At 54.0% G+C, this 27,993-nt stretch overlaps 2 protein-coding genes and 1 long non-coding RNA gene across 4 annotated transcripts in view; 2 read left to right on the plus strand and 1 right to left on the minus strand.

The window, feature by feature from the left end:
* The first annotated feature begins 84 nt into the window (after nucleotides 1–84).
* On the plus strand, nucleotides 85–15,105 carry LOC123650976. Its single transcript, XR_006741704.1, has 2 exons — nucleotides 85–119; nucleotides 14,131–15,105. It is a non-coding gene; the product is annotated as an uncharacterized LOC123650976 (long non-coding RNA).
* Nucleotides 652–15,105, plus strand: GOLGA7B (golgin A7 family member B). The gene is made up of 5 exons (XM_036438783.2): nucleotides 652–1,111; nucleotides 8,275–8,400; nucleotides 10,663–10,815; nucleotides 10,898–10,999; nucleotides 13,113–15,105. Exons 1-5 carry the CDS (start codon nucleotides 1,100–1,102, stop codon nucleotides 13,224–13,226), a joined length of 507 nt encoding a protein of 168 aa, XP_036294676.1. The 5' UTR covers nucleotides 652–1,099; the 3' UTR covers nucleotides 13,227–15,105.
* A 10,902-nt stretch (nucleotides 15,106–26,007) lies between these two features.
* CRTAC1 (cartilage acidic protein 1) overlaps nucleotides 26,008–27,993 on the minus strand; it is a 133,934-nt gene continuing 131,948 nt past the window's right edge. For both annotated transcript variants that reach the window (XM_036438780.2, XM_045581970.1), the window contains exons 14-15: nucleotides 27,129–27,272; nucleotides 26,008–26,668 (exon numbers count right to left, since the gene is read on the minus strand). In XM_036438780.2, the coding sequence (XP_036294673.1) occupies nucleotides 26,550–26,668; nucleotides 27,129–27,272 (263 nt within the window). In that variant the 3' untranslated portion in view covers nucleotides 26,008–26,549. The remainder of the gene's footprint in view (nucleotides 26,669–27,128; nucleotides 27,273–27,993) is intronic.

The following is a 27,993-nucleotide window of genomic DNA, read 5'->3' on the forward strand; positions in this document are numbered from 1 at the left end:
ATGCAAAGGCAACCCCGGAGCCGGATCTGCCATCCTTGGAGAGTGAGCCCACCAGTTTGGCACCGCCAGCTTGCGGTTTTGAGTGGCGTGTGTGTGTGTGTGTGTGTGTGTGTGTGTGTGTGTGTATGTGTTGTAAACTCTGGTGGTTCAGAGGCCAGAGGAAAGAGGGGTGGGGCCCGGGCCAGTGCCAGGAAGATTGGCAGGAACAGTCTGGCTTCAATGCTGGAGCTCCTTGAAAAAAAGGGACCAGGGTGTCAGGGAAGAAAACTCGGGGACGTATTTAAAGAAAAGAAATGACTCTCTTCGGCCTGCAGTATCCTCTGCTAGCGAATAGGTTTCAAGGCAGCGAACAGGAGAGAAAGGGGGGAAGAGGGAGGGGAGCCCAGGGAAGGAACCGGAAAGGAAGAAGAAAAATATACGGGAGAGGCAGCCTGGACCACAGAGGGGAGGGCTGGAGAGGAAACGGAGCCGCTGGCGAACGAGCCGAGGACCCTTAGCCTCTGCCAGTGGAGTGTCTTGCCCCAGAACTGTCCTGCCTCTCGCTCCTCTGTGTCTGCTGGTGGGTCCCGGGAGGCCAGAGCGAGCACAGAGCTCCGGGCGCTTTGCAGGGGGGGAAGGGCAGGAGGGGCGGAGCCTCCGCGCCGGGGCGGGAGCCGAGCCGCTGGCCGCGGGCGGGACTCCTCTCCGGCGGGCGGGCGGGCGCCGGAGCCTGGGGGCCGCCGCTTCCCCCTCCCGCTCGGCGGAGGCGCCTGCCCCCTCCTCCCCGCGCCGTCCCCACTCGCACCCCCGCCGCTGTCAAACCCAAACCCTGCGGTTGCCTGCAGGAGCGGCAGCAGCGGGCAGGCCGGCGAGGAATAGCCTGGGGCGCGGCCTCACCTCGCCTCGCCCGCATCAGCACCGCGGACAGCACCGCGGCCGGACCCAGGAGCCCGCGGGGCCCCCTGCCCACCGGCGCCCGGGACCCCGGCGCCGCATCAGCACCACGGACAGCGCCCAGGACCCCATTTCACAGCCGCCGCCATCCCACCTGCGGACGGCGCCGCGGACAGCCGCCTTGGCCAACCCCTCAGTGGGCTCGAGCGGTCAGCACCCCCGGAACATGGCCACCGAGGTAGGGGGGCCAGCACGTGGCAGTGCCCGGCCGCTGCGGGAACAGATCCCCTCTAGGGGCGTGCTGGGCGGGAAAGGAGGCGGGGGTGGGGCGGGAGGGTATGGGGTGAGGAGGTGGGGTGAGGTGGTTTCCAGGGTCGGTGGGGGCGGAAGGGGTGGATGGTGCAGTGGCAGAGGGGAAGAGCGGAGCTCAGCTCACCCCTGGCTTGTCCATCTGCCCCATTTGAGTGCTGGAGCTATCCGTGCCACTTGTTGGCACTAGCGCCAACCAGGGCTGCTCCAGCACTTCTGCTGGGGTTTCCCCTTCCCCTCGACTGCAAGCTTCCCTACCCTAAGGGTTGGAAATGAGCCTCGGAGAGGGAATGCGGCTGGGTGCTGTTGCTATGCGGTGCAGCGATTCAGCTGCTGAGCCAGAAAAACCTGGCGAAGGCATGGCAGACCTACCTCCACATCAGCATTTCCTTCAGGGGCCAGAGGGAGACAAGGGATCTCCAAGCCAAAACCCCAAATGGTTGGTTTGAATGAGCTGCCCTGGCTTGCGTTTATCCTCCACACTGGAGGTTCCTGTGCCTGGGTGTCCACATTTCTCCTGTGTCTGATGGGAGGAGTGTGCCTTCCTCGAGGTGTGCCTATAGGGGTGTTACTTTCAAGAGACTTGAAAGTTGAACCAAGGGACCTGATAGCCGAGAGCCGAGGTCAGAATCTATGTGCAATGCTTACAAGGCCAGGAAGGACCTCTTCTGCCCCCTCCTTTCATCAGGGAAATGGGGCTCTTTATGTTCCCACTTGGTAAGTGGGGAAGGTAAGCCACAGAGAAGGGGAGGGTCTGCTTGAAACTACTCACACAGCATGTCAGCTGTAGAGCTGAAAGTTTCCTTTCTTTGGATTTTTGGAGTGGAACCCAGGACACCCGGTTCCGATGTGGACTTCTTTTGTGGTGTTTTCCTATTTCTGACACAGCTGGGACCTGAGCCATGGGGACAGCAGAAGCTTTTGAATGGCTTAGTGCTGTGCCTCCGGGCATCCTGGTGAGCAGCGTGACTTCAATACGAAGTGTCATTGTTATTCTGCTGGTGTCTCCACCACAGAACCAGTGCCATTGCTCAGCATCACTCCTGTTTCTGACCTGGCTTAGGCTTTGACTTGGCTCAGGCTTCACTAGAGGAGCTTGCCCCCAGGACCCTGGGAGGGGCTAGCCTGGAGCAGGCCCCATGGAGCTTGGTTTCTAGGGCGGAGGGATGCAGGATGCTCAGAAAGTACCACAGACCCCGGGGAGAGCAGGAGGAACAAGGAGAAATGGCCAAGGAGCAGGTCACGTTCCAGACAGGGCTGTCAGACTGCAGTGGAGGCTGCAGGTGTTAGGCAGGAAGGAAACGTCAGCCACACGGGCACCATTGGGCCAGGGGCATGGGCAGAGGAGGCAGCTGCATCCGTGATGCCATCTGACAAGATTCCAAGAGGCCCACCTGCCGCAGCATAGCTTCCTCTCGGGTCTACGCTTCCCAGACTCCAAACAGCAGGCTCACCTCTCGAGGTCGATGCTCTGTTTCCAAGAGGCTGCTGTGAGGCATGTGTGATTCTCCCCATCACACTTCTTGAATCTAGCACTTTTCCTGGGTTCAAAGCAATATCACATGCGTGCTTTCCTTTGAGTCTTAGGGCAACCCTGTGAAGTGGGCAAGGATGGTGTTATTATTCCCAATTAACTGGATGAGACAGTGGAGATGCAGCAGCTTGCCTGGTCCCTGTGAAGGAGCCAAGGAAGGCATCATTATCTCATTTTACAGATGATGCAACTGGGGAGCTGAGACTTATTCAAAAAAATATGGCTAAAAATCAGCAGGGCCAGGACTAGAACTTGAGTCTTCTGCCTCCCTGGCCAGGGAGCATTTGGCTGTATCCAAGGTGTCTCAGTTGGCCAGCCTTATTGCCCAATAGAGAGGTGGGCACTAGAGGGTCTCGACATGAAGCTTTGAAGGAGTTCCGGAATGGCGGGCGTGTGGGAACTGGTCTGGCTGGGCCAGCTTGAGGGCAGAGGGACAGAGGAATGCTCACAAGGGAGGGGGAGCGGAGGGCAAACATTGCTCATTGCCAGGCTTTGCCTTGGGTGGACTCTGATGGAGCACCGAGGGAGGAAGCTTTCGCCCTGCCAAGGCGCAGGACGTGCACATTATCCGGGCTGCAGAGTGAGTCATCCTCCCCAGGCTCTTTTTAACGTGCGGAATGAGGGACGATCACCAGGAAAAACCTGTTGGGAGAAGGAGACCTCATGCCAACCTCCTGTGGCCATTCCCTTAGGATTCTGAAGGGGGGTCCTTAGCTCCAGCAGAAGGTGCTTTGAGGGGAGGAGAAGGGAAAGAGAGAGGGAGGGAGGAAAAGAGAGAGAGGGAGGGAGAAGACAGTGAGGAAGAGCAATAAGAGAGAGGCTTAACAAAGATGGGCTGTCCCTGGATCCCTGGATAAGGAAAGCATGGAAACAGGACCCTTTTGCTCCCTTATTTCTGTTTAAGAGTCAGCTTCACGGGAGGGGTGTGTGTAAGGAACACAGAGGAGGGAGACGCCTCCTGAGTGGTACACTGACCTCATTTGAAAACTGAGCCTATATCCTGAGCGACAAATCTCTGTGTATGTGTGTCACTGGGAGCAGGGACTACTGCCCAGGTGGCCAAGGCAGCTAGGAAATGCCTGGCTGAAAGGGGCTTCTCCAAGAGGTGGAGTTTGGCTCCTGGGAGACTTTAAAATGTGTCCAAGGTTTGATCTCGGAGGCACACATTGACGACCAGCAGACAATGGGCTGGGCTTGGGCTCTGAGGTGCAAGGAGGCCTTGTGCCCAGGTTTCCATCCTGAGGCCCCACTTGTCTGCCTGTGACTCATGGTCCTCACTCCCCCACAGCCTGGCCAGGGAGCATGATGTTGGCTCATCAGCTGCATTTCCTGATTCCAGAGTCGAGTCTCAAAAGCATCCTCAGAATTAGCTGTTTTTAATGAGGATAGAGATATGGGCCAGAAGGGGCCTCCGGTGTGTCTAGGGCAGCCCAGGCCTGGGAGTGCTTATCTGTACTCTGTGCTTGTTCCTCTCCACCTCCAACAGGTTAACTCTATTGAGAACAGTGATGGGAGAGGGGAGGGTTGAGGAAGATAAGAAGTGGATAAGACGCCCAGGTGTCTGGGTCAGTGTCCAGGGGGACCGCCCAGGGAAGACACAGCAGCTGTGACCCCCGGGAGAGGTGGGTGCATGTTCTGGAACACTCTAGTGGGGTTTCAGAGCTTCATGATCTTGGCTAAAAACCCTGGCCAGCCTCCTGAAAGCTGGCAAGTGGCTGGACAGCTGGCTTTTGCTCTGGTCCCAGGGCCCCCTGCCATGGAATGGTGCTGGTTCACAGGTGTGCCTTATTTGGTCTGCTCGGTGCGTATAAATGTAAAACATTTATCTGAAATATTTTAAAAATCATGCTATTTGATGTTAAGGATATCTGGATTTATGGCTTTTCTTTAAAAGTCAGAATCACAGCCCAGGCACACCTCACATCAGGTGAGACCGGAGGACTTGAGTTCTCTAATTAGCCACAGTCCTCACCTGGCCCCCTTACATGCTTAGTCCCTGTAAACTTTTGCATTCATAATCCCTGACGAGGCATCTAGAATGTCAGAGCTGGAAGGGGCTTTAATGACTACCTAAAGTTCCAATCTCGTCAGTTTCCAGTTGAAGAAGTGGAGGCCTGGAGAAGGCAAGAATTTCTAGATTCATGTGGCCAGGACGAGCACCTGATTTCCTGCCCCTAGACCAGTGGCCCATCTTTCCGTCAGGGCTTTTTGGTATTTCACAACTGAGCCACTGGGAGGGCCAGGAGACATGGCCTTGTCTTGAATCCTGCTCTTTATCAACTATAGATGAGTTGGTGATGTGTGTGCTTTAAGTCGATCTTGGAAATGAAGGCTCTGCCATATAAAGTGTATCCGATACTGTCCTCTAGCAACTCCTCAAGACCCCACAAACACTGTCCAGGGAGGGGAGGGAATCCCTGGTCCCCCAAAGCCAGGACAGTGTCCAGAAGCTCAGGATATTGTTAGGGCTGGAAATGGTGTTGGCCTCTCCCACTATGGCAACTTTGAGAACCTGTGGGTAAAAGCCAAGAGTAAATGGGACTGCCTTATGTAAGGTAGCACCCTAAAATCTTAATGGCGTGATACAATGAAGGTTTATTTCCCATCAGGTGTTCCTGATCAGCAGGCAGGTGGATCTCCTCTAGGCTTGGATTTAGGGACTCGAGCTTTTTCCAACTGTGGCCCCACCATCTTCATTTCCACACGAGTCTCCCTGGGTTTCTATGGAAGGGGAGAGATCGCAGAGGAGTGGCTGGTCTTTAAGAGCCAAGCCTATAAATGACATTTATCACTTCCACTCACATTTCATGCAGGCCCATGGCCACACCTAACTAGCTGCAAGGGAGGCTGGGACCTAATCTAGCCCTGTGCCGGGGAGGTAGAAGAGGTGGCTGTGGTAGAAGAATCAGCTAGCCAGTCCTTGGAGACACATCCTGGCCTGCTAGCCCACAGGGCATGTGTGTGAATTCAGACAAAGGAGGATGTTGGAGGGGAGGAAGCTGAGTCCATGTCAGAATGGCTGAAGCACTGGCATTTCCTTTTCTTTGCATTTTCGCCACATTTTTCTGGAATTGGACCCACTTTAGTCAACCTTCCAAGTAGCCCCTTACCCCAGTCATGCCCACTTCTTCTTCTTCTTTTTTTTTTTTTAAATATATATATATTTTAAATATATTTTATTGATTTTGTACAGAGAGGAAGGGAGAGAGATAGAGAGCTAGAAACATCGATGAGAGAGAGTCATCGATCAGCTGCCTCTTGCACACCCCCTACTGGGGATATGCCCGCAACCAAGGTACATGCCCTTGACTGGAATCAAACCCGGGACCCTTCAGTCCCCAAGCCGATGCTCTATCCATTGAGCCAAACCGGTTTCAGCCAGTCATGCCCACTTCTTGTGCACCACTCACAAAGCTTCCAGAATGATCCTTCCGGGGAGGGGAATCTATCCTCAAGATGGACTGGCTCGTGTCAGTGGGTTAGGAAAAAGGCCACCACCCTTTTCCTTAAAAAATAAAAAATATAAAACCTTAGCCAGACACAATGATGAATAACTTATTTATATAAGCAAAGCATTCTTTATTTTTCCAAGTCATCATAGGATCCTAGTAGATGTCAAGAAGACATCTCAATGGAAACCTTGATTAGAGGAATCAAGAACTATTAAGACTAGAGGAGTACGCATACGTTATTTAATCTAATCCCAATCCTTTGGGATCACATCTCTTAGGCAGAACAAGGCTCACCTGGAATTAGGAAGGACTCAAATAGTGATCATTCTCTGATTTGTACCTTTCCAGGACCTTGATCTACCAATTATCTGCTCCAGCTACCATATTGACCATCTTTTTCACGTTACTTATTCTTCCCACAGCTTTTAAGCAACTCTTTTCCATCTTAAAATCCTCCCCTTCAAAAACCCCTCTAGTAGTTTTTTAAATCTAATTCTCCTCGATATTATTCCCAGTGTTCTTGTCTGATTTGCAAACCAACTCCATACTTGCTGAAATCTGCCTCCAGTGAAGTCTTCTCATTGGAGTAGACTACCTTCTCTGCTATCTTCATTTCTTTGCACAAGCTTCTCCCTCTGTCTGGGTTGCCTCTTCCTCCTAATAATCCCCCCCTCCCCCACCCCTGCCCCTGCCACTAGTAACTCCCGACCTTCCTTAATGACTCAACAGGATTCCAGGAAGCCTTTCTGAGCCTGTGCTTCTGGGAAAGAGGCTATTTCTCCGTAGCATTTATCACAGTCGACTTCATTATATATTTACCTGTCTCCCTCCCTGAAGCTCACAGACTGTCTTCTGCTTGGCATCCCTGGAGCCTGGCAATAGTGAGGACTCAATAAAGGAAAGCCGAGTGACTGAATGGACTCGCTTTAATTACACTGGATGAACTGGTTGTGTGTGCACTCTGCCTGTGGGGCCCGGTCTCCACGTGGCTCTAATGGCTGGCATATTTCACCCAGTGGGTTGCTTGTCTGGAACGTTGGATGAGAGGCTGGGAGTGGAAGAAAGGGGCCCTGTTCTTTGAGTTGAGTCCACATCCCACAAATGCTAGTTTGTGTCGATGGCGAGTCTGTAGGTGTGGACAGGGGACAGAAATCGCCCCCTCCTTCCTACCAGGGCAAGGAATTGCTTCTATTTCTGGCTTCAGCCCCCTTTCTCCACAGTTTTCTCTGGAGCCTGGGACATTTGTGAGACTCTCCTTTCCTAAGGTGAGAGTGCTGGGCCTGAAAACCATTCCTGGTGCTCTCCTACCCAGGCCATTACTTGACTGGGCCTGAACCCGAATCTCCCTGAGTTCCAGGCACATCAAGTACCTCTCTGCCCCATACGCCTCTCTCCCAGACCTGCTGTAAGTGCCACTCAGAGTTTGACATTCCAACCTTGTTCAGTACTGGGTCCCCTGAGCCAAGGCTTGGCAAGTTGTGACCATTTGATGCTTGCTGAATGAATGAATGGAAGTATGGAAGCCTCATCAGGTGTGTGTGTGTGTGTGTGTGTGTGTGTGTGTGTGTGTATTTGGGCCAGCCATCAAGAAGTCTTTCCCTCTGGTTAAAATTTGTTTCTGGCTCTGTTGATGGTTCCAGAACCCCTTGTTTTGGCTCAGTTTTGGCTCTGCTTCAGGCTTTTTCTATATTTTCCTGGGCTTGTTCAGGGCATCTCCTGGGGGTGAACACTATAGTCCTGCTTCCTCGTGACCTTCCTGGAGCACATGTAGGGTAAGGTGACCAGACATCCTGCTTTTGGCGGGACGGTCCTGATTTTTAACAATTTGTCCCGCGTCCGAGGCGTTTTAAAAAAGTCCCGATTAAAAAAAAAAAAAAAAAAAAGGGACTTTTTATAAACACCGCCAGATGCGGGACAAATCGTTAAAAATTGGGACTGTCCCGCCAAAAGCAGGACGTCTGGTCGCCTTAGTGTAGAGGCCAACTGGTCCCAGTTTCCCAGAAACGTTCCTGAATTTAGCGCTGAAAGACCCACACCCCCAGATGCCCTCCGTCTGGAACAGACCTGGGGGGATGGTCACTGGACGGTCTCCTCTCGCCTGCGCAGGTGCACAACCTGCAGGAGCTGCGGCGGAGCGCGTCCCTGGCCACCAAGATCTTCATCCAGAGGGACTACAGCGACGGCACCATCTGTCAGTTCCAGACCAAGTTCCCCCCGGAGCTGGACGGCCGGGTAAGGACGTCTGCTTCTAAGCTGGGGACACAGGCCGGGGTGGGCCTGAGGGGCTTAGTCACGTGTATTTTTACCCCCAGGATAAAAGTAGTGTATGACACATCACTGATTCAGCCACTTCACACGGAAGAATTAAAAAACAAAAAACATTCTTTTCTTTTTTTTTAAAGTATATTTTATTGATTTTTTACAGTGAGGAAGGGAGAGAGATAGAGAGCCAGAAACGTCGATGAGAGAGAAACATCGACCAGCCGCCTCCTGAACACCCTCCACCGGGGATGTGCCCGCAGCCAATGTACATGCCCTTGACCGGAATCGTACCGGGACCTTTCAGTCCGCAGACCGACGCTCTACCACTGAGCCAAACCGGCTTCGGCCAAAAAACATTCTTAACACGGTCGTGCTGTTGCCTCAGTGAAAGCCGGCACTGAAGGAGCCTCAGTTTCTAGTCCGGCAGCTCTCACAGTTCAGTAGTGGGGGAGCTGCCTGGAGAGCTTGTTAAATGTAAACTCCCCAGGCCTGGTGGGTGGTACCAGGTATCCTCAGAGAGGCCTGGTCCGTGTTTGGGACTGGGTTCAGGAATCTCCACTGTTTAGCAGCAGTTCTCACCCACATTAGTATTTTCTGGGGAGCCCTGAAGGATCCTGAAGTCCGGGCTGTTCCCCACAGCCCTCCCCAGCTTCTGTGTGTCTCAGGGACCTCCGGCCCCTGGCCTGGCATCAGCTCTTTCGGCGGAGTTTTGCTCCTGGTTTCTGGCGGGGAGAGGGGCGCGTAGGCTCCATCCCAGGCTGCTTCGAATGCTCTGGGTTTGGGGGAGGGCAGAGGGCAGACCCGGACCCTTTTATTCAGCAGCCAGGCAGGTCTAAACGGGTTTGGGGAGGTGGGACAGGCCTGGCTTTTGCTGATCTGATCCCCTAACGAGCTCACAAATACTGGAAACATAAGGGGTGGGCAAGCTGGATAGAGGGAGCTAGAGATAGGGAACGGTCAGGGGTGGCCTGTGGGGTAAGGTGAGGCCTGAGGGAAGTAAGGGAGGAGGCGGCAGGGAACAGGGCAGGGGACAGTGGGGTCTGGCGGAGGAGGTTTGTGGTGGCAAACAGCAGCATGGTGGTCGGTGCGGCTCGTGTGGGGCCAGCGTGAGGGGCAGAGTGGGAGATGTGCTCAGCGGGGCCCAGGGTCAGGCCGTGGAGGACTTCCTGGGTCCTGCTTGGAAAGAGACGGAAGGCTTGGGAAGCTCTTGCTCAGAGCTGTCCTGGCTGGGCTGGGGGCAAGGAAACGAGTTCGGGGCTGGAGCACCAAGCAGTGCTCCCCAATGGAAGCGGTTGACAGCCCCGCTTCTCTGATAGGAGGAAGTATGAGGGTTAAGTGGAAGAATGCATTAGAAAAGCGGGGCCCAGGGGGAGTGCTGAGTAGGTAAATGTTAGCTGAGATGGTTACCGATGAGGGGGGACCAGCTTCCCTGTGGCCCGAACGGTCGTGTTCTGCGTGAATCCTTGTCTAGGAGGACGTGCCCCTTCCAGGGAAGACACGTCTGAGGTCTCACCCAATGCTCTGGTGCCTTTGGAGTCCCTTCCAAACATGGGAGCCCCTACCAATGAGGTCCTGAGCGCTCACAGCCACCAGAACAGGGGTGGGGGGTGACAGAGTCACTGAATTTCTGCCTAAAGCATTCACATTTAGGATATTGTAGGAGCTTCCTGTTTCCAAAGGAAACCAAGTAGGATGAAAAAAAGAATTCTTTATTTGTTTGTTTTAAATACTATTTATTTATTTATTCTGATTTCAGAGAAGAAGGGAGAGGGAGAGAGAGAGAAACATCAATGATGAGACTCATTGATTGGCTGCGTCCTGCACGCCCCCTACTGAGAATCGAACTTGGTAACCCAGGCTTTGCCCTTGACCGGAATCGAACCTGGGACCCTTCCATCTGCAGACCGACACTCTATCCATTGAGACAAAGCAGCTAAGGGCCCAAGTAGCATTTTTATTCCCATTTTACAGATGTGGAAACTGAGGCTAGGTGGTTAGATCCTTAGTCCAAGGTCACATAGCTAGCTGACGGCCAGGTCTGAACCCCAGTCTCCTGACGTCCAGTCCAGTGCTCTTTCTGCTCCTTCACCGGCGCCTGCAGCCCATTGGTCTTGCCTGGGCGCTGCCCCCACCCTTGCTGTGGTCCTACCACTCCCCCCACCTCAGCCGGTGACTGTTCACACCCCAGGGAGGCTGACCTCGGCCTCGCCCTCTGACCCTCTCTCCCTCCAGATTGAGCGTCAGCTCTTTGAAGAGACCATAAAGACCCTCAACGGCTTCTACGCGGAGGCGGAGAAGATCGGGGGCAGCTCCTACCTAGAGGGCTGCCTGGCCTGCGCCACTGCCTACTTCATCTTCCTCTGCATGGAGACCCACTACGAGAAGGTGCTCCCTCCCCGGCCACCCTACACCCTCTTCCCAGGGCTCCCGGCCACACTGCATCCTCAACTGGCCCCTCTCCTTGCAGGTTCTCAAGAAGATCTCGCGCTACATCCTAGAGCAGAATGAGAAGATCTTTGCCCCTCGAGGCCTCCTGCTCACGGACCCCGTTGAGCGTGGGATGAGGGTTGTATCCTTCCTGTCTGTTTTGAGTGTGTGTGTGTGTGTGTGTGTATGAGGGGCACAGGGCTGCCAGTCAGTAGGGTCTGGGGTGAGGCTGCCAGGAAATGGGACCACCCTAGGGTTTTTAGGGTGCCCCACATGTCTGGTCACCAACCCTCTCCCTTCACCATAAGTTATCCATGCTGTTTGTGAAGTTCAGGGTTTGCTTTTATGTATTGAGCTGCATTTACTCAGTGCTTAGTGCATGCCAGGTGGCAGAGTAAGTGCTCTGAAACTATGGGTCCATGTGATTCTCACAACACCCTTATAATGTGGGTAACATTATGTCCCTTGATAGATGAGCACACTGAAGGTAAGTCACTGGCTCATGGATTTGAGCCCAGGCCCAGTCTTAACTGCAAGGCTATACTGCCCCTCAGGGAATATGCAAATAGCCACCTATATTTACATGTTTACAATCTATCTATATAAAAGGCTAATATGCTAAGTGTTCCTCTCCCTGCCTGACTGGTCGCTATGATGCACACTGACCACAGGGGGCAGCCGCTCAATGCAGAAGCTGCCGAGCAGCACTGACTTGGCAGTGGCAGTTCTCTGGGTGATGTACCCCGCAACAGAGAGGAGGGAGCCTGATTCCTCACGGGGCCACACAATTCTATCTTTGGCCGAGGGTTATGTTATTGCTGAGGCACTATCGGCCCCAAATCTGGTGTACTGCACACTTTTGTTTGAGTTCCACACCCTGTATGACACACACTCTGAGACCCCTCAGGGGATGTTAGAGAGCCGGTTTTGGCCCAATCCCCCATAAGCCAGGCTGAGGAACCCCACCTCCTGGGGAGACCCCGCTCACTCTGCAAACGCTGGGGTGGGACCATGGAAGGTTGGCTTCAGGGTGTGTATGGCCCGTCTCACCCAGTCCCGCCCCACTGGCCACCTTTTAATTAATTTTCCTTTCAATGTGCATGAATCCATGCACGGGGTCACTAGTATCATATAAACCTCCTTAATTCCCCATGGGAGGTCCTGTTGTCCCCCTTTCACAGATGAGAAAAACGAGGCCGGGTTATAGGTCTGCTCACTCCACCTGGTCTAGTGTGCACACTTCCCTCCCCAGTCAGCAGCAGCAAGAATAGAATGGTTAAAAAACAAATTTTAATAGAAAATGAAGCAAAGAAAATGCAAGTACCAGAGTCTCACATTTACAGAGCCCAGCGAGAAGCGCTTGTTATTACTGAGCCTGTACTATGTGCCGGGGACCGGCACATTTTATCTCATTTAAGCCTCACAACAACCCCAAGATTCTATTATTATACCCATTTTACAGACATGAAAACGGACAGGCAACAAGTGACTGGTTTAGAGTGAGAGGTGGAATTTGAACTCAGGACACCAAAGACCTTGCACATCCTATCTACAGTAATAGAGAGGGGATATGCTAATTGACCCTCATGCCATCACAAAAGATGGCGGCACCCACAGTCAGTAAGGAGGGGATATATTAATTGACTGCCCCAACCTCAAAGGTGGGGGCACCCACAGCCAATAGGGAGGGGAACATGCTAATTAACTGCCCCATCCTCAAAGATGGCAGCACCCACAGCCACAAGATGGCAGTGCCCAGTCCCTTCAGCCCTGCCTGGGTGCCTGCCTCCAGAGTCCCCCAGTCCTCTCAGCTCCCCAGTCACTCAGGGAAGCCGGAGGCTTATGCTGCCGGCAGTGGCAGCAGCAGAGGTGTGATGTGGCATCACCTTACCCTGATCATCAGGTTGCCTCCTGCCCCTGAGGGCTCCCAAATTGTGAGAGGGGTAGGCTGGGCTAGGGGATTTTCATGCACCGGGCCTCTAGTCCTGAATAATAACACCACATCCCTGGCATGTGCTGTCCTGGGATTCAGTGATTAGACACTAGAAAGTGAGCTCCTGGGCCTTTGTGCACCCTCACAGTGCCTGGCCCTGCCAGTCTCCATAACTGAGCCGAGTGTGCAGATGGGGCTTGGGATCTAGCTCCCCAGGCCTCAGGTTCTTACTGTCTAGGAAGCAGGACCAGCTGTGCCTCCTGCTCCCCTAGCTGGCCTCCATCCTGCTGGCAGCCGGCAGCCCTCCTTAACGCGGCCCCAGATCGAGATCTCCATCTACGAGGACCGGTGCAGCAGCGGCAGCTCCAGCAGCGGCAGCAGCAGCAGCGGCAGCGGAAGCAGCAGCGGCGGGGGCGGCGGGGCGGGGTCCCGGTGACTGGCCGAAACTCCCTGCAGGGAGGTGTACGGCCGGACCCCGGGCCTTGCAGACCTGCGGCGGCTGCGCTACCAGAGCACCCGCTTCTGAGTCCGACTGTGGGCCCACTTGCTGCCCAGGCGGGCGGGCGGGCGGGCGGGAGGGGGACTGGCCAGGGTTGGCCGCAGGCCATCCGCCACGCACCCTGCCGTGGCCCCGGGAAGGACGGTCCTCCTCCTGACCTGGCTCTTCCCCGTAAGGCTGGTCCGGGTCACACGGAGGCTGGGGTGGGGACAACACAATCTGGACAATCCACTTCTTCTGCAGCAGCACTCTTAATACCCCGAGAGGGCCCGGGCGTGTAACACAGAGAATCCCCGTCCTGCATGATTCCTCGCCCCATGTCTCCCGTCCCCAGGACACTCTCCCCTGGGGGCCCTGCGCCCCACGGCTGACTCCCCGTGTCTGTGCTTCCTGATGTCACGCTGGGCCTCTGCCTGTCTGTGATCCTGCCTCCACCTGCCTTGAGGCCTGGGGAGATGGGAGTGGTCAGACCACAGGCGCCTCCGTGGTGGAGAGCTAGCTGTTCAGTCCCCTTCTGAACGCCTTCAGACCCAGGGCTCCCTGTCCCCCACCAAAGCCTGAGGCCACGTTGGCCTTGCCAAGAAGCATCCAGCTCCCCGGACTCTGTGGGCAGCGGGTCTGGGACACAGCCGGGCTCTGGGGGTGATGTGGGGTCCCGGGGAGGCTCCATGGAGAGATGCAGCCTTGGGGGCTCGAACCGCCAGAACCGAATCCAGCTTTCCGAGGTTAGAACCCGCACGTATGTGAGCATGAGTGGGGGCACATGTAGGATGAATGTGAGTGCACTCTGTGCGTGAATGCATGTGTGTGTAGGTGTGTGACTGCATGTGAGTGCACCTAGGTGTGAGTGTGCCCACATGTGAGTGCATGTTGTGTGTGAGAGTGCACTGTATGTTCCCCCTGGCTGCGAGGCAGATGACTGCCCCTCTCTGCATCCTGTCTTACCTTCCAGCGTGACGGTCTGTGGCTGCTGCTCTGCATGGGCCCAGAACCCCTTGCAATACACTCTGTAAATACATGCCCTCGAGCCCCTCGCCCCTTGCCCCTACCCCTGCCCCTGCCCCTGCCCCTGCCCTGTGGCTGCCAGCTTGGCTCTTCTTCCAGGCCTTTTCCCTACCTGCAAGGTTCTCCTTACCACCTGACGCCTCTGTGCACATGCTAGCAGAAGAGAATTTGGGGTTCTAGGAGAGCAGAGCCCCCCTGGGGGCTTCCGTGCCCCTGTCCCAGCCCCCATGACGAGGCAGCAGGGCCACAGACCCTGCACGCTCAGCCCGCCCACCCTCCGGGGTCTCTAAGGCTCAGTGAGGCCTCCTCGGACATTCAGAGGAGCCGGCCGCCTGCAGGGAAAAGGCAAACCTCTTTCTGGAGAGGAAAGAGGGACGTCCAGCCCGTACGTCCCTGCTGCGAAGGCTCAGGGTGCCCGAGGAAGGAGGCTGCCTGTCCGGGTGCCCTGCAGGTGGACCCCGGAGGCTGCCTGCCCCGGGGGCTGGAGGTGCTGGGAGGGGAGAGGAGAGACCAGCCACCGCAGGCAGCTTTCTGAAACCGGGGAGGGCCTGGTTTCCTTGGTCACAGGAGCAACACGCGCCCCCCCCCCCCCGAGGGTTAGGGAGGGTGTCCCAGCTCCTGAGCCCAAGTGGGTTCTGATCCAGAGTCACCTGAGAGCTGCAGTCCAGTGGGCTCCTCCATAGCTCCCTGACCCGGGCCCCGGCCTGAGCCCACCCCAGCCCACTGTGCCTCTCCATGGGATGGCTGGGCACAGGTGACTCGGTGGCCTTTTGTTATTTCTTTTTCCAATAAAAGAACTTGCTGAGCTTGAGGCTCTGTGCTGCTTCTCTCCTTGCTGTGAGGGAGGACACTTCTCTGCCCCAGGATCGCAGGGAGGGGCGGGGAGGTGCCCGCCCACCGCACGCCGAGCAGGTGGGCTGAGTGGCCTGACGCTGCAGGATGGACCCTGTCTCCTTACGCTTGTGGTCTAGTGGGTGGGGGGGCGGTTTACACTCCAGATCCCCTAATCTGTAGTTCATATGGGGCACTGCAGTCTCAGGTGGGGATCTGGTTAGACTGAAAGCCAGGTCAAAAGTAAGAAGTGAATTCAATAGATACCCATTTCTTGAGCTCTTACCTTGGGTTGGACAGTTAGGTGTTGGATCACACAATTCGTTTAGTTCTAAAGACTGAAAAGGTGTGTGGGTGTTGAATTCTAGCAGAGTTGTGTCTTGGGTTTCATAAAATAACATTTATTGAACACCCACTGTGTGCCACACATTTGCTAAAACCATATGCTATAGCTGGGAGGGGATTTCAAGGTCATCTAAATGAGATAGAATAGAGGCCCAGAGAGGGTGAGTGAGTGGCTCCAGGACACACGGTTGATGATGTTGATGCCAAGTTTAGAACCAAGGTCTCTGGACCCAGTGCTCACGCTCACACCGAGGGTGGCACCCAGGTGGAAGCTGCCGAAGGATGCAGGGAGGCGGGGTCACACACTTAAGTGTTTGGGCCGAGAGAGGCTCTCACCAGAGGTTGGGAACAACAGCTCCAGTCTCTGGGTATGGGTTTGGGGAGGGGTTCCCTCAGGGCTGTGCTGAGCAACACCCTGGGTGGCCTTCATACTTGCTGTTACTACTGAGGGGCAGCGGGGCCTGGGCTTGAGCCCTGGGCAAGCTGGACTCACGTCCTCTGCTCAGACCCAGGGTGTGTGGGGATCGTTACAATGGACGCTGTTCTTCTAGGCTCATTGTGTCTCTTCTGTTTGCAACCACATTCTTTATATTGCTAGTAATAATAAAATAACAGAAGCTAGCTAGCATTTATTTAGCAATTACTGTGTGCTGGGCACTAGGCTAAGACTCTACGTATTTCATCATTCAATCCTCACAACAACCCTCTATGTTGTGACGGGTACAGTATTCCCATTTTACAGATGAGGAGACCGAGGCTCACCAAAGTTACACAGCTAGGAAGTGCTTGGCATTGAATCTAGACAGCCTGGTTCCAGACTGTGGGGAAGATGATAGATCTAGCTTCAGAGACCACCTCCCCCCCGCCCCTGCCTGCCCCCAGCAGCTTGAGATCCTCAGCCATCCTAAGGTTGGGGTTTTCCAGGTTCCCAGGGGAAGACTTGGAGCTGGGCCTGGACCCTGAGGCAGGTCTGGTACCTCCAAGCCCAGGCATCACAGAAGTGTGGGTGGACTGTACTCCTCATGGACCTCGCATGGGGCAGCCACACCTGCTGTGCTTCTTTCCGCCTGGCATTCCCTCTGCGGGCTTAGTTATGGGGGGAGTGGCCTCTCTCCTGGGTCCACCTGGTTGCAGCCAGGTGCCTGCATCCTCCTTGTCAGCCAGAGACAGGCTTCATCAGGCCCTAGGAACAGAGACCCTCACCCCCTGTCCCCGCCCCCGCCCCCGGCGGCAGCCTTCCCCCTCATTATCTCACGACTCCACTTTCTGACTGACTTTGGCCAAAGGCAGAAGGCGGAAGGGGGTGTGTTGGAAAAAAAAAATAAAAAAAAATCAGTTTACAGAGGCTCGTGGTGCCCCCACGTGGCGGCATCGTGCACTGCATCCGGAAATAGGCCTGGGTCAGAGCTGGTCCTCAGCTGTGGGTAACTTTCCCATGACCCCAACCAGCAGCTTCTCCCACCTGCAAAGACTTTACCGCGGCTCCCAGAAGCTCCGGGCAAAGGACGCCATGAGGTGAGTCTCCCACAGCCAGCCCCTGGGGCGCTGCCTGTCTCCTGGAGGCGTGTGTGGCCTGGGAAACCCCGTCTCCCTGCGCCCCAGCCGCAGAGGGTCTTCCGGTGAGGAGGGTCTCAGCAGGGGACACCCCCACCTGGCTTTGGCTTTCCTGTTCTCGAAGGGTGAAGGCACTGCGCCCTGGGTCGGATCTGAATGGGATCTGGCTTTGTGACTGTAGCAAGCGGTGGAGACGCCTGGGGCCTCCGTTTCCCCAGTTGCAAACAGGGTTACTAATGCTTCACAAAATTGCTTAGGCCCCTGCTTCTCATGCATGGTGTCACCCAAGGAGCAAGAAAAACTGCTGAGGCCTCGACCTACCCCCAGATTTCATTGTTATGTGGTGCAGCTTGGGCACTAGGGTTTTTCAAAGCTTCCCTCTCCAGTAACTATAACATGTATTGGGGCGATCACGTAGTAAGTTATAGTATGTCCAACCACTGGATTATACACCAGGAAGGAATATAATGTGGTATGTCAAATGTAATGGAAAAAAAAATTAAAGAAATAAAAATAAAGGCACGGTTGAGAGCCCCTGGTTTGCAGCACCTGGAGCCCACACGCTTTTCACAGGCCTCAGACAATGTCTGACACCTGAATGTGGGTCCCATGAAAGCAGCCAGACTCAGAATGAGTGGGAACTCTTCAATCCCACTCACAAAACAATGAGGGCACAGGCAAAACTAATCTACGGTGCTAGAAGGCAGAATAGCGGCTGTCCCTGGCCGAGGAGGGGAGGTCCCCCCATAGTGAGGAGAAGGGGGCCTGGTGGCTTCTGGGTGCTGTACCAGGGTGCTCGTGAGGATCCACGGAGCTGTACATTTAGGACCTGTGTCTTTTTCTGAAGTGTGATACATTTATTTACCAAAAACGTTTATTGGCTCCAAAATAGAAAAAGCAAGCACAAAATTGAAAATGTTTTATTACATATCAACTGGTACAAAAGACAGCATTGTGCCAGTCATCTACAACTCAGCAGGCTCGTGTATGTGTGTCTGTACACGCATGGCTGTGGACAGATAGGAAAGCATTTGATATGATGAGGGGTGGGATGTCCAAGAGAGAAGGTCCCTAGTGTTTAAGAAAATCTTGAAACAGCCCAGGCTTATACTAGGAGCGCCGAACCTTGACCCGCCTCTCCTGGGCTTGTCTGCAGAATGATGCAGCCTTATCTGGGGAAGAGAACCCACAGCTTCCAGGAGATTCTCAGGGGTACGTAATCTCCCACCCCCATCCCAGCAAAAGGCTGCACACAACTGGTTTGGAGAGGTGGGTGAAAACTGGCTGCGGATGTGCCTGGCATGAAATAGGTGTTCGGTAATGTCAGATTCTCCCCCTGCCTGCAGGTCCAGCCTTCTGAGGTCCCTCAGGACCTGCTCTGGCGACTGCAGGAGGATCTGTTCCCTTGGCAGAGCCCGGGGCAGGCTGTGCCAAGCTCACGGCGCTTCCTCTGAGGGGCCGGCCCGGGGCCTGTCTCTTCAGCACCCCTGGGTGGCTGAGCCTGGCGGGCAGCGCCCTGGGGCAGTGCTGGGACTTGGGCTTGCGAGTCAGGGAGGATGGAGGAGGTGGGTGAGCGTGAAGGCGATGAGGGGACTGCACCCGTTCGCAGACCCCTCCCCTTCCCCACCCCATCCCCGGTACTTCACGTAACCATCCTGGGCCCCAGCTTTGCCATTTGTAAAGTGAGAGCATTATGTCAATGCATCTTCACAAATGGGAGTGTTTCTCCTGCATAAGATGTTATTGTTATTGCTGAAGTTACACTAGGACCTCATTATGCAGTGGCCTCCTAATGGAGATTTATAGCCAGGTTTCGGGTTCTTACATAGAATACACAGGCGTTTATCCAAGGGTTCGCTGGCTCCCTAATATGAGCCAGGAACGTTTGGGTACGTTAGTTAGCAGTACATGTGATTCTCTAGCACTCTGATGGGCGGGTGCACTCCAGTCCCTATTTTATAGACGCGGATGCTCCAGGTAGTCACGTAGCTGGACGAGCGCCACAGCTAAGAGCACAGGCTTGGCCCTCAGTGTCAGGCTGGGTCCGCTCTCCTCCTTCGTGTCACAGACGGAAGACTCTGCTCTGCCCAGGCTGAATCCTAAGGACGGTTTTCACACCCAGAGAGAAACATGCGGGCAAAGGCTGACACAGAAAAACTAACTCTGTAGGGCCACGAAGGAGCTCATTTTTCGGAGTAATTCAAGTTATCAATTTCCGTAATGGAAAGGTGATCGGGGACCAGTTACCACTGGAGAGCAGCGCTGAGCAAGGCCCCAGAGGGGAGGTGGGATGTGCAGCCTACAGGACGCGTGCGTGTGACAGCCTCCTCTCTGCGCCCAGGTCCCCGTAAACGCTTGCAGGTTGGGGAGCTGGTCTTACTCGTTTCCTCCACCGCCCTCTCCTTGTGCCCATGCTTGTCACAGTGCCTCGCCCTCGGCAGGGGGTGGGAAAGGCAGCCCATGGCAGGCTGGCAGGAAGGAAGAGATAAGCATGCTCAGGTGTGTGATCCTCAGGCTCTGGGGCAATCAAGAACAGCTTAGCAGGTGCAGACAGGTGAGTGGTCACTGACTATGATTCAATGGTGGGTGGCCACCCAACGCCTCAATTAAAGGGTAGCAGCAGTGACCTGGGCCATCCTGTGCCGGGAGTTGCTCCCAGCACTGTTGCTGTGGCTGTGATCTGGCGGCTCTGCTTATGACCCCACCTGTCCTGGGAGGGCAGGGGGGAAGTGTGTCCCACCCACTCAGCCCTGCCCGTGACCCCTGGACACCATGATGAGGTGGGCACATTCTTGTGGGGCTGAGTGTTTTGCCTGGAAGGTCTGGGCCTGGAGTTCTAGAGAGATGTATGGACAGGCAGACGGACTGATGAATGGACGGATGGATGGACGGATGGACAGATGGGTGGATGAACAGATAGATAGATGGGTGGATAAGTGGATGGATACAGAAGATGACTGATGAGTCACAGGTGGAGAGGGCTGCCTGGCATGAGATGGTTGCCCGCAGGCCCTGGAGCGGCAGGTGGATGGATGGGTATTGGTGGGCCCTGTGCTCCCCAGCGCAGATCCAAAGACAGGCCTGAGCTCTCCACAGGGAAGGGGCTGTGTATGCCGGTCCCCAGAGGAACCCCACATTTGTAACTCTGAGTGATAGGTGTGTCTTGATGGGAAGGATGCTTATCGGTCCAACATCGCCCCAGTTGGTGACGTATGGGTTCTTGTCAAAGCAGCCTCTGCTAGAAGTGGACCCAGGAGGCAAAGGGCCTGGCACGGATTTTACATTACCTGCCTTTTATCCATCCAGGCGCCACACGCAGCTCCTGGCATGGTTTACCTCACAGCAGCTCTGTGAGGGGGCAGGGCTCTGTGTTTTGGGGAAGGAAAGTGAGGGTCAGAGAAGTGAAACAGCTTATGTGGAGTCCCTTACAGAGCATGTGGGCGGTGTGTCTGGGATTCAGGCCTGAGTCCCGCTGATCCCAGAGTCTTGGGGGAAGAGATAACTTTTTAAAAAATTTGATTTGAGAGAGAGGGGGAGGGAGAAGCACCAATTGGTTGCCTGCAACCTGGGCATGTGCCCTGACGGGGAATTGAACTGGCCACCGTTTGGTGCATGGGATGACCCTCAACCAGCACACTGGCCAGAGTGGGAAGAGATAATTTTAAGGAGAGAGGAAGGAGAGTAGGAAAGAGGGAGGGAGGGCGTGTGTAGGATTTCCGGCTGTGCTCCGCAGCCCAGGCATGGTTCCTCCGGCCACGCGGTGGGCACGTACCCTGACTGATTCTGGGAAGAACAGGTGCCACCCCATGTATCTGAGGCTGCGATACAATTGTGCTTCTGAGACACCTGAGCTTTCTGGACAGGAGGCAGGGCGGGCCAGGAGGTGCCAGGGCAGGAAGGAGTCAGATTCCCAGCGAGGCTGTGTCCTCGGAAGTCACTACTCCTTTGGGGGGCTCAGTCTCCTCATCTGAAAAGGACGGGGCAGGAGGAGAAGCCTTCTCAGGTGCCTCTGGATGTAGTGATGGCCCAGGGCTGGTTCCCCAGGCACTTGACTAGTTCCCTGCAGTGACTTGTGCTTCCTGCAGCTGTTGATGCCATGCCCTCCCTGCTCCATGTACCTTGCTTTACGATTATTCTCCCTGAGACCAGCGCGGCCTGAGGACTGGGTTGAGCACACACAGTAACTCTGTGAGGTGGGTGTTGTCCTCACTTTACAGATGAGAAAACAGGTTCAAGGACAGCTTACCCACTTCAAGTCTTTGCTCAAGGGCCTCCTTCTCAGGGCCCTGGCCCACCCTATTTATTTATTTTATTTTATTATTATTTTTTAATTTTACTGATTATGGTATCACATAATTGTCCTCATCCCCCCATTCCCATCCCAAACCCCTCCTCACATATGCCCCACTTCCCTGTTGTCCACTGGTTAGGCCCATATGCATGCACACAAGTCCTTTGGTTGATCTCTTCCCCTTACCCCCACCTTCTCCTACTTTCCCTCTGAACAAATGTACTCATTCCTTATGTATGAGTTCATGTGATCCAAGAAATACCCTTGTAACAACCGAAACTGAGACAAGCCATAATGGTTATGCTGAGAAGCAAATGAATCAGTCTGTAGTGAGTTCCTTTCTGGGCCAACAGTTCTTTTGAGTCCCAATTTTGTTAAACAGTTCCTTATGTGTACATGTCAGCCATGATATTTCAGATCTGGTTGGTGGACAAATGGTGGTGATGCAGGTCCGACCGTCTCTGGTTTCTGGCCCACCCTATTTAAAATGGCATTTGGGCCTCAATCCCATCACCCCCAATTTGCCTTAATGCTGCCCTCCCTCCCAGTAGCACGAGTATATCTCCTTCTGATGCATACAGACTTACTGTGCTGGTCAGGGCCTGCCACGTGCCATCAGCCATCAGGGAACTTTGCCCATGTAGCTTACCGATGTCTATCCCAGGCCAGTCAGTGCTGCTCAGGGTCAGCTGGCTAAGTAATTGGCTCAGGTGTCCCTTACCTGGAGGCTTAAGAACACAGACTCTGGAGCCAGGCAGTTGTGGGCTTGAAGCACAGCTTTTGCCACTTAGATAGCCATGTGACCTTTGCAGCCTATTTGTTTCGGATCCTTGTTTTCTCTGGCGGTAACACAGACCCATAGCATTTCCTTCCTAGGATGGATGTGAGGATTAGTGGAGAGACAGATGGAAAGTTCTTAGCATATTGTAGGCGTTCCATGAATGGTAGCTCCTTTCCCCGGGGAAGGTTGCTTTTTCTCTTCTTGCTTCTCGCTGTTCTCTGACGGTTGACCCTTTTTTGACCAGTTTGCTGTTCAGCAGTAGTTCCTTAAGAGGACAAGCCGCTGAAGGAGGGGCTGGCATTATCTGTGGAATTAACCGGCCCCTGCTCCCTCGCCCTCCCTCTTCCTCCTTTCACGAGGTGCCTGTTGCCAAGGAGACGTAGCATCAGCCCTGACAGAGTGTGGCTGGGGTCTGGCCCACACAGAAGGAGAGGGACAATGGCTGACCCTGGGGAGGTTTGCCTCCTGGGCTGACTGTGTGTGTGTGTGTGGGGGTGGTGGTGGTGTGTGTGGTGGTTGGGGGCACTGTTCTGGAATCTGCTGGAAAAACCCAGCTGGCTCCCTGAGGAAATAAAGTTCCTTCACCCGTCTCCAAGCGGCTCTGGGGGGCTGCAGGCCAGTGGTGCTGGGAGGGTGATGCCCAGACCCTGGGAGGGGGCCACAGCAGCCAGAGTGACACACAATCAAACTCCTGGCTCTCAGAATGGCACCTCCCAGAGCAGGCTGGCCACTGAGGAGGCAGATGCTCAAAGAGGCTCTGCGGAGGATCCATAATTCTGTGTCCTCGAAGGCTGGCCCAGTGAGAGAACGCAACACAGCGCTGCCATCTCTTCTTGCAGCTTGAACAAGACCAGGGGGAGACTGTCTCAGACCCCAGGTCCTCCAGGGGGCTCCCTTCCTTTCTTCCTTCCTTCGCAACCCACCCCTCGACCCTGGGCAGCCTGAGAGATGTGGCTTTTGCCTAACCAGTTAGCCACCCACACGGAGAAGGAAGAAGCAGAGTCCGAGCACAGGCTGAGGCTGGACTGCCCGATGGAGCCTTTCCGCTGTCTGTCCCAGCTGTGTGACTCCAGAAGAACCACTCTGCGTATCTGCAAAACCCGGACTATCAGAGCACGTGCCTCTTGGGGTGATTGAGGACGAAACCAGTGGGTTCTTGTAATGAGTTTTGAACTGGCACAGACACTCCGAGCTCACTAACTGTAAGCTCTTGTTGTCATTTTACAGGGTACATTTCTGGGAAGAGGAGTATTCTTGGGCAGAATGAAAATGGAATTATTTTTATTATTTGGTTTTTCTTGGAAAGAAAAAAAAAAAAAAAAAGGGACCTTCTGGCAATGCTGGCCCACCTTCCGGCTCTGCGGGAGTGAGTCCTGCCTGCCCCCTTCAGAGAGGCTCGGCTCCAGCATCAGCAGGGGCCCTCCCAGGCCCATTCCATTACTCATCAGCCCCAAGGCATTCCATGTCTCTGTTACAGACTCGAATCCAGCGTAAGCCAATCAAGATGTCAGAAGTGGGGCTAGGGGGTAAAAGCTGAGTTGTCTGTGTTTAGAAGGGGAAGGCAAGAGTTTGCCACCCCCGCCCCCCCCCCCCCCCCCCCCCCCCCCGCCCCAGGGCCTCAGAGCGAGGAGCGGTAGAAGAAAGAGGGGGCGGGAAGCCTGAGCCTGATGGCTTGGGTGCTGTCCTGCGTCCACCCATCTGTGTCTGGCTCACCACAGAACAGCCCATGTCCTGGACTGGGGCACTGGGCGCCTGGCCCACTGGGGAGGCCTGTTATTTCAGAGCAGATAATGTTGAGTTGGCTCACCACCCATTTGTCCTCTGTATCCTTTAGCCTCATGTTTCTTCCAACACAAACATCTTAGGGTCAGGGGACTTGGCCATGCATTGGAGGGACCTTGTCATATTCCTTGTTGTGTGTGTGTGTGTGTGTGTGTGTGTGACTGATGATTCACACGGGAGGTCCTCAATGAATGCTTGTGAAATAAAAATATGAACAAATGCAGAGAGCTTGCTTTCTGGTATACTGGTAGCAACCCCTAAACTTAGCTAGAGCTTTTATTTATTTTATTTTATTATTTATTTACTTTTAATATATTTTATTGATTTTTTTATAGAGAGGAAGGGGGAGAGATAGAGAGTTAGAAACATCAGTGAGAGAGAAACATCGATTAGCTGCCTCCTGCACACGCCCTACTGGAGATGTACCCACAACCAAGGCACATGCCCTTGACTGGAATCGAACCTGGGGCCCTTCAGTCCACAGGCCAATGCTCTATCCACTAAGCCAAACCAGTTAGGGCTAGATAGAGCTTTTAGAAAGCCCCTCTGAGTCCCATTTCTATCCCATGCACTGGGCTATGGTTGGAGGAAGGCAGAGTGGGGACGGCAGTTTACCACCATATGCCAGAGCCTAGCTCAGTACCTGGCACATAGTAGGTGTTCAACAAACATTTGATGAGTAAGTGAGTGAATAAATGGATCTAATGAAGAGCCTTCAGGTTACTGTAGTTGTGCTCTTAAAAGCTGGAGGGATTTTGAACTCTCCTTCGTAATTCCTCTGGCCTCCCTGACCAAGTAGGATAAAACAGCACACACACGCCCTCTCGTAAGAAACTCTGGGTGCGGGGATCCGTGGTTACTGCCGATAAGCCATCCTCAGAAGTCTGCTGTCACCCTGAATCTCGGACGTCCTTGGCAGGCCGCCTCCCCAGCTGTCCTGTCCCTTTTCTTGGTGTTGTGTGCGCGGCCGGTCAATGGACGCTATTGTCTTGTCATTTACCATTGCGTTTGGAGCCATCACCTCTGTGTGTTTTGGGCTTTACTTATCTTCTATCTTAGATCCATTTGTTTGTTTCTTAAAAGGCAGTGTCTTCTGGGATATCTAGGGAATAGTCTGAGCAGAGACAGGGCTGTCTGATACCTGCCCTGACAAGACGGCGAACGCGCTCCGGCCCTGGCTCGGAGACCAGTCTGCCGTGACCTTGGGCAGGGCACTTTGTCTCGCCGAGCCCCAGCTCTGGGCTCTTTGAGATCTTTCATTCTCTGTCCACTCACAGGAGGTGGCTTCCGGGAAGTGGAGTGATTTTTAAGTGGATGTACGCTTTTTTGTGTGAAATGGTAGCTATTTTTATTGGAAAACTTTTCATTTAAGCTCCTGTGCTGAGTGTAAAAGCAGCACTAGCTGCATGGCATTCGTATTTTGTGATTTATTTGGAGTACTAATATTATATCAGAAAATGGTAGTTTTTTGGTTAAATATATTTTAAAAAGGCTTCTGCATTAAGTATGATTTTATTGTATCTTGGGGTGATGCTCCCCCCCGCCCCCATGAAGAATAGATGTGTGATTTACGATGAACTTTCACACCGCAGCTGGCCATGAGACTACTCTGTGGCTTTCCGTCCTTCCCAAAGCTGCAGGAGCTTCTAGTTTCCAAGCATGCTGCAGGGGAGAGCAGGTTGCAAGATTCTTCCGAGAACTTTGGGTAACCTGAGACAAGCCATGCCTATGTCCAGCCGCACACTGGGGTGTCTTAGGGGAAAAAGGGCCCTCAGGGTTACACCAGCCCAGTTCTTCTTTGGATGAGGAAAACCGAGGCTCTGAGTGGAGAACTGGCTTTCCTCAGTTGAAAGGCCTCGAGGCCTCCCTCTGTGTCTAGACCTCGATTATCCCATGTTCCTTACCTGGTGCAAACCCCGTTGCCCAAATGCGATCATCGATGCGTGTACCCAATCCATTGTTCGTGCCCAGGGACATGGTCCCTTCCCAAGCACCACAGGATGGAAGGGCCGCTGCTAACTGGGCACTCCAACCAGCATCTACTTTGCCCTGGACACCTTTCTTTCCCCTACCAGCTAGGCAGAGAGCTTATTGGCATCATTTCTCCAGAAAGAGGCTGGAAGACTTAGTAAATTCAAACTTTAACCTTTTTATCAAGAATCCCAAAGGGATACTCTTTTCTCCTCCCATGGCCACCGCCAACCCCCACCAGGCTTTCTCTACCGTAGGAAGTGAGGGCGCACAGTGCAGAACAGCACAGGCCAAACCAGCAGGCACATGAAGCATTGTTGAGTCAACTGAGCGACAACCACCTGAGAGCCATCTTTGTTAAGGGCAAAATGAGCCACTCATGACACAGGAAGATACAGGATTAGACAGGGCTATCTGGATTCTTCTGGAGTGAGGAAGGCTGGATTGGGGCCGAGGGGGGACTTTTCCTTTCCTGTTTTCTCAGAAAACATGCAAAGAAAGGCTTCACACGCAACTAAGGTTACACACACATCAATGTTTCCAGACTTCCCTTTTCAAAGATGGCCGCCCATGCTGTCCATTCAGAGGGAGCTTGCAGCAGAATCTCTGGGCGTGGAGAGAGATGGGCAGCAGGAGAAATTTACTTTTCCACAAAGGTTGTTTTTTTTTTTTTTTGTTTTTTTTCCTTTATTGTTGGGATTTAAAATGCATATAACTGAAGGCAAAGTCCAAGGCCTAGAGAAAGATATGAGGCTCGAGAGAGAGGCTCTGAGATTCTAAAGGCGGCAGAAGGATACCCACCTAAAAAGGCCACTTGAGCTGCAAAAGGGATGGAGCAGAGACAGAAAATGGGAAAAAGAGAAAAGGGGTAGGGGTGGGGTCGGGGAGGGGGAAGGTGTTTGGGAGGAAGAAGACAAATAAGTACTAGTTCAGAAACTCAGACAAAGATATGGAGTAGGAGCTAATTTATACCCCAGGTAAGAATAGATGGGCTGGCCTCCGGGTAAGAGCATTTTTTTAAGGAAACGTGAGAAGGGAGAAATAAGAAGAGCAATGGCCAGAGAACACAGCTCCCTAGGGGCCCTTCGGTTGGTAGCAGTAGTGGTTGAGCTCCTCTAAGCCTCTGTCATGTCTTCCTGGAGACTCAACAGGGGTCTAAGGAGACTCCATCCGGCCAGGAGAAAGCAGGGACTGGGGACCTTGATCTGGGGCCTCCCCAGAGCTCCCCAGCTGACGGCAAAGTCTTTTTGCTACTGAGCTGTGGCCAGGGCCGACTCACCCACACAGGCTGTGCCGTCTTCATTGGGCTCGTAGCCCCGACTGCACTTCTTGTTGGTCCGACATCTGTAGCTTCCATATGTGTTGACGCACACGGGCTTGTCTCGAGGGCACACGAATGGGAACTGGATGCATTCGTTGGTGTCTGAAAGGGAAGGGAATCATTCACTCGGGAGGGCATAGGCCCTTGCTCAGGCTTTGCTGTTCCACCCACTCTGGGACTGGGACATGTCCCTCATCTCTGGGCCTCAGCTTCCTCATATCAGTCCCCTTGGCTGACTCTTACTGTGCTTGACCTCTCCATGGTAGGGGTGCCCAGGCTCAGTCCTGGGTCTTTATCCACCATCCTTTACCGAGGTGGTCCCTTCAGACATGGATTCCAGACTTCCCATCTCCAGCTACAACCTCTCCCTGGGGCTCCCGACGCATGAATCTGTCTAACACGCATCTTAACTTAGTAGGTCCCAGATGGAATTTAGATTCCCTCCAGTCCTCAGACCTCTCCTGCCCCCTTTTCCCATCTCCTCTAACTCAATCAATAGTCAAACAGAAACCAGTGATACCCAATTCTTTCTTTTTCCTTATCAATGTAACAATAGATCCCATTAGTTCTGCTCCTATGGTATCCCCCTTGTCTGTCCACCTGTTTCTCATTCTCATTCTCCTGCACCAGCCATTCCCGGCCAGCACCATCTCTTGCCTGGATTTCTGCAGCTGCCTCTCTCCAATCCCATCTGCAGTTCGGCAGCCAACGTGATCTTGTGAACATGTGACCCCGTCACGCTACTCTCCTGCTCCACTGTGAGACACCGTTCCGGGGCTCCCAGACTCTCCCGGACTTGGATCTGGCTCCTCTGTCCTCTCTG

Source organism: Pipistrellus kuhlii, unplaced genomic scaffold (assembly GCF_014108245.1).
Source record: "Pipistrellus kuhlii isolate mPipKuh1 unplaced genomic scaffold, mPipKuh1.p scaffold_m20_p_15, whole genome shotgun sequence".
Taxonomy (NCBI): Eukaryota; Metazoa; Chordata; class Mammalia; order Chiroptera; family Vespertilionidae; genus Pipistrellus; species Pipistrellus kuhlii.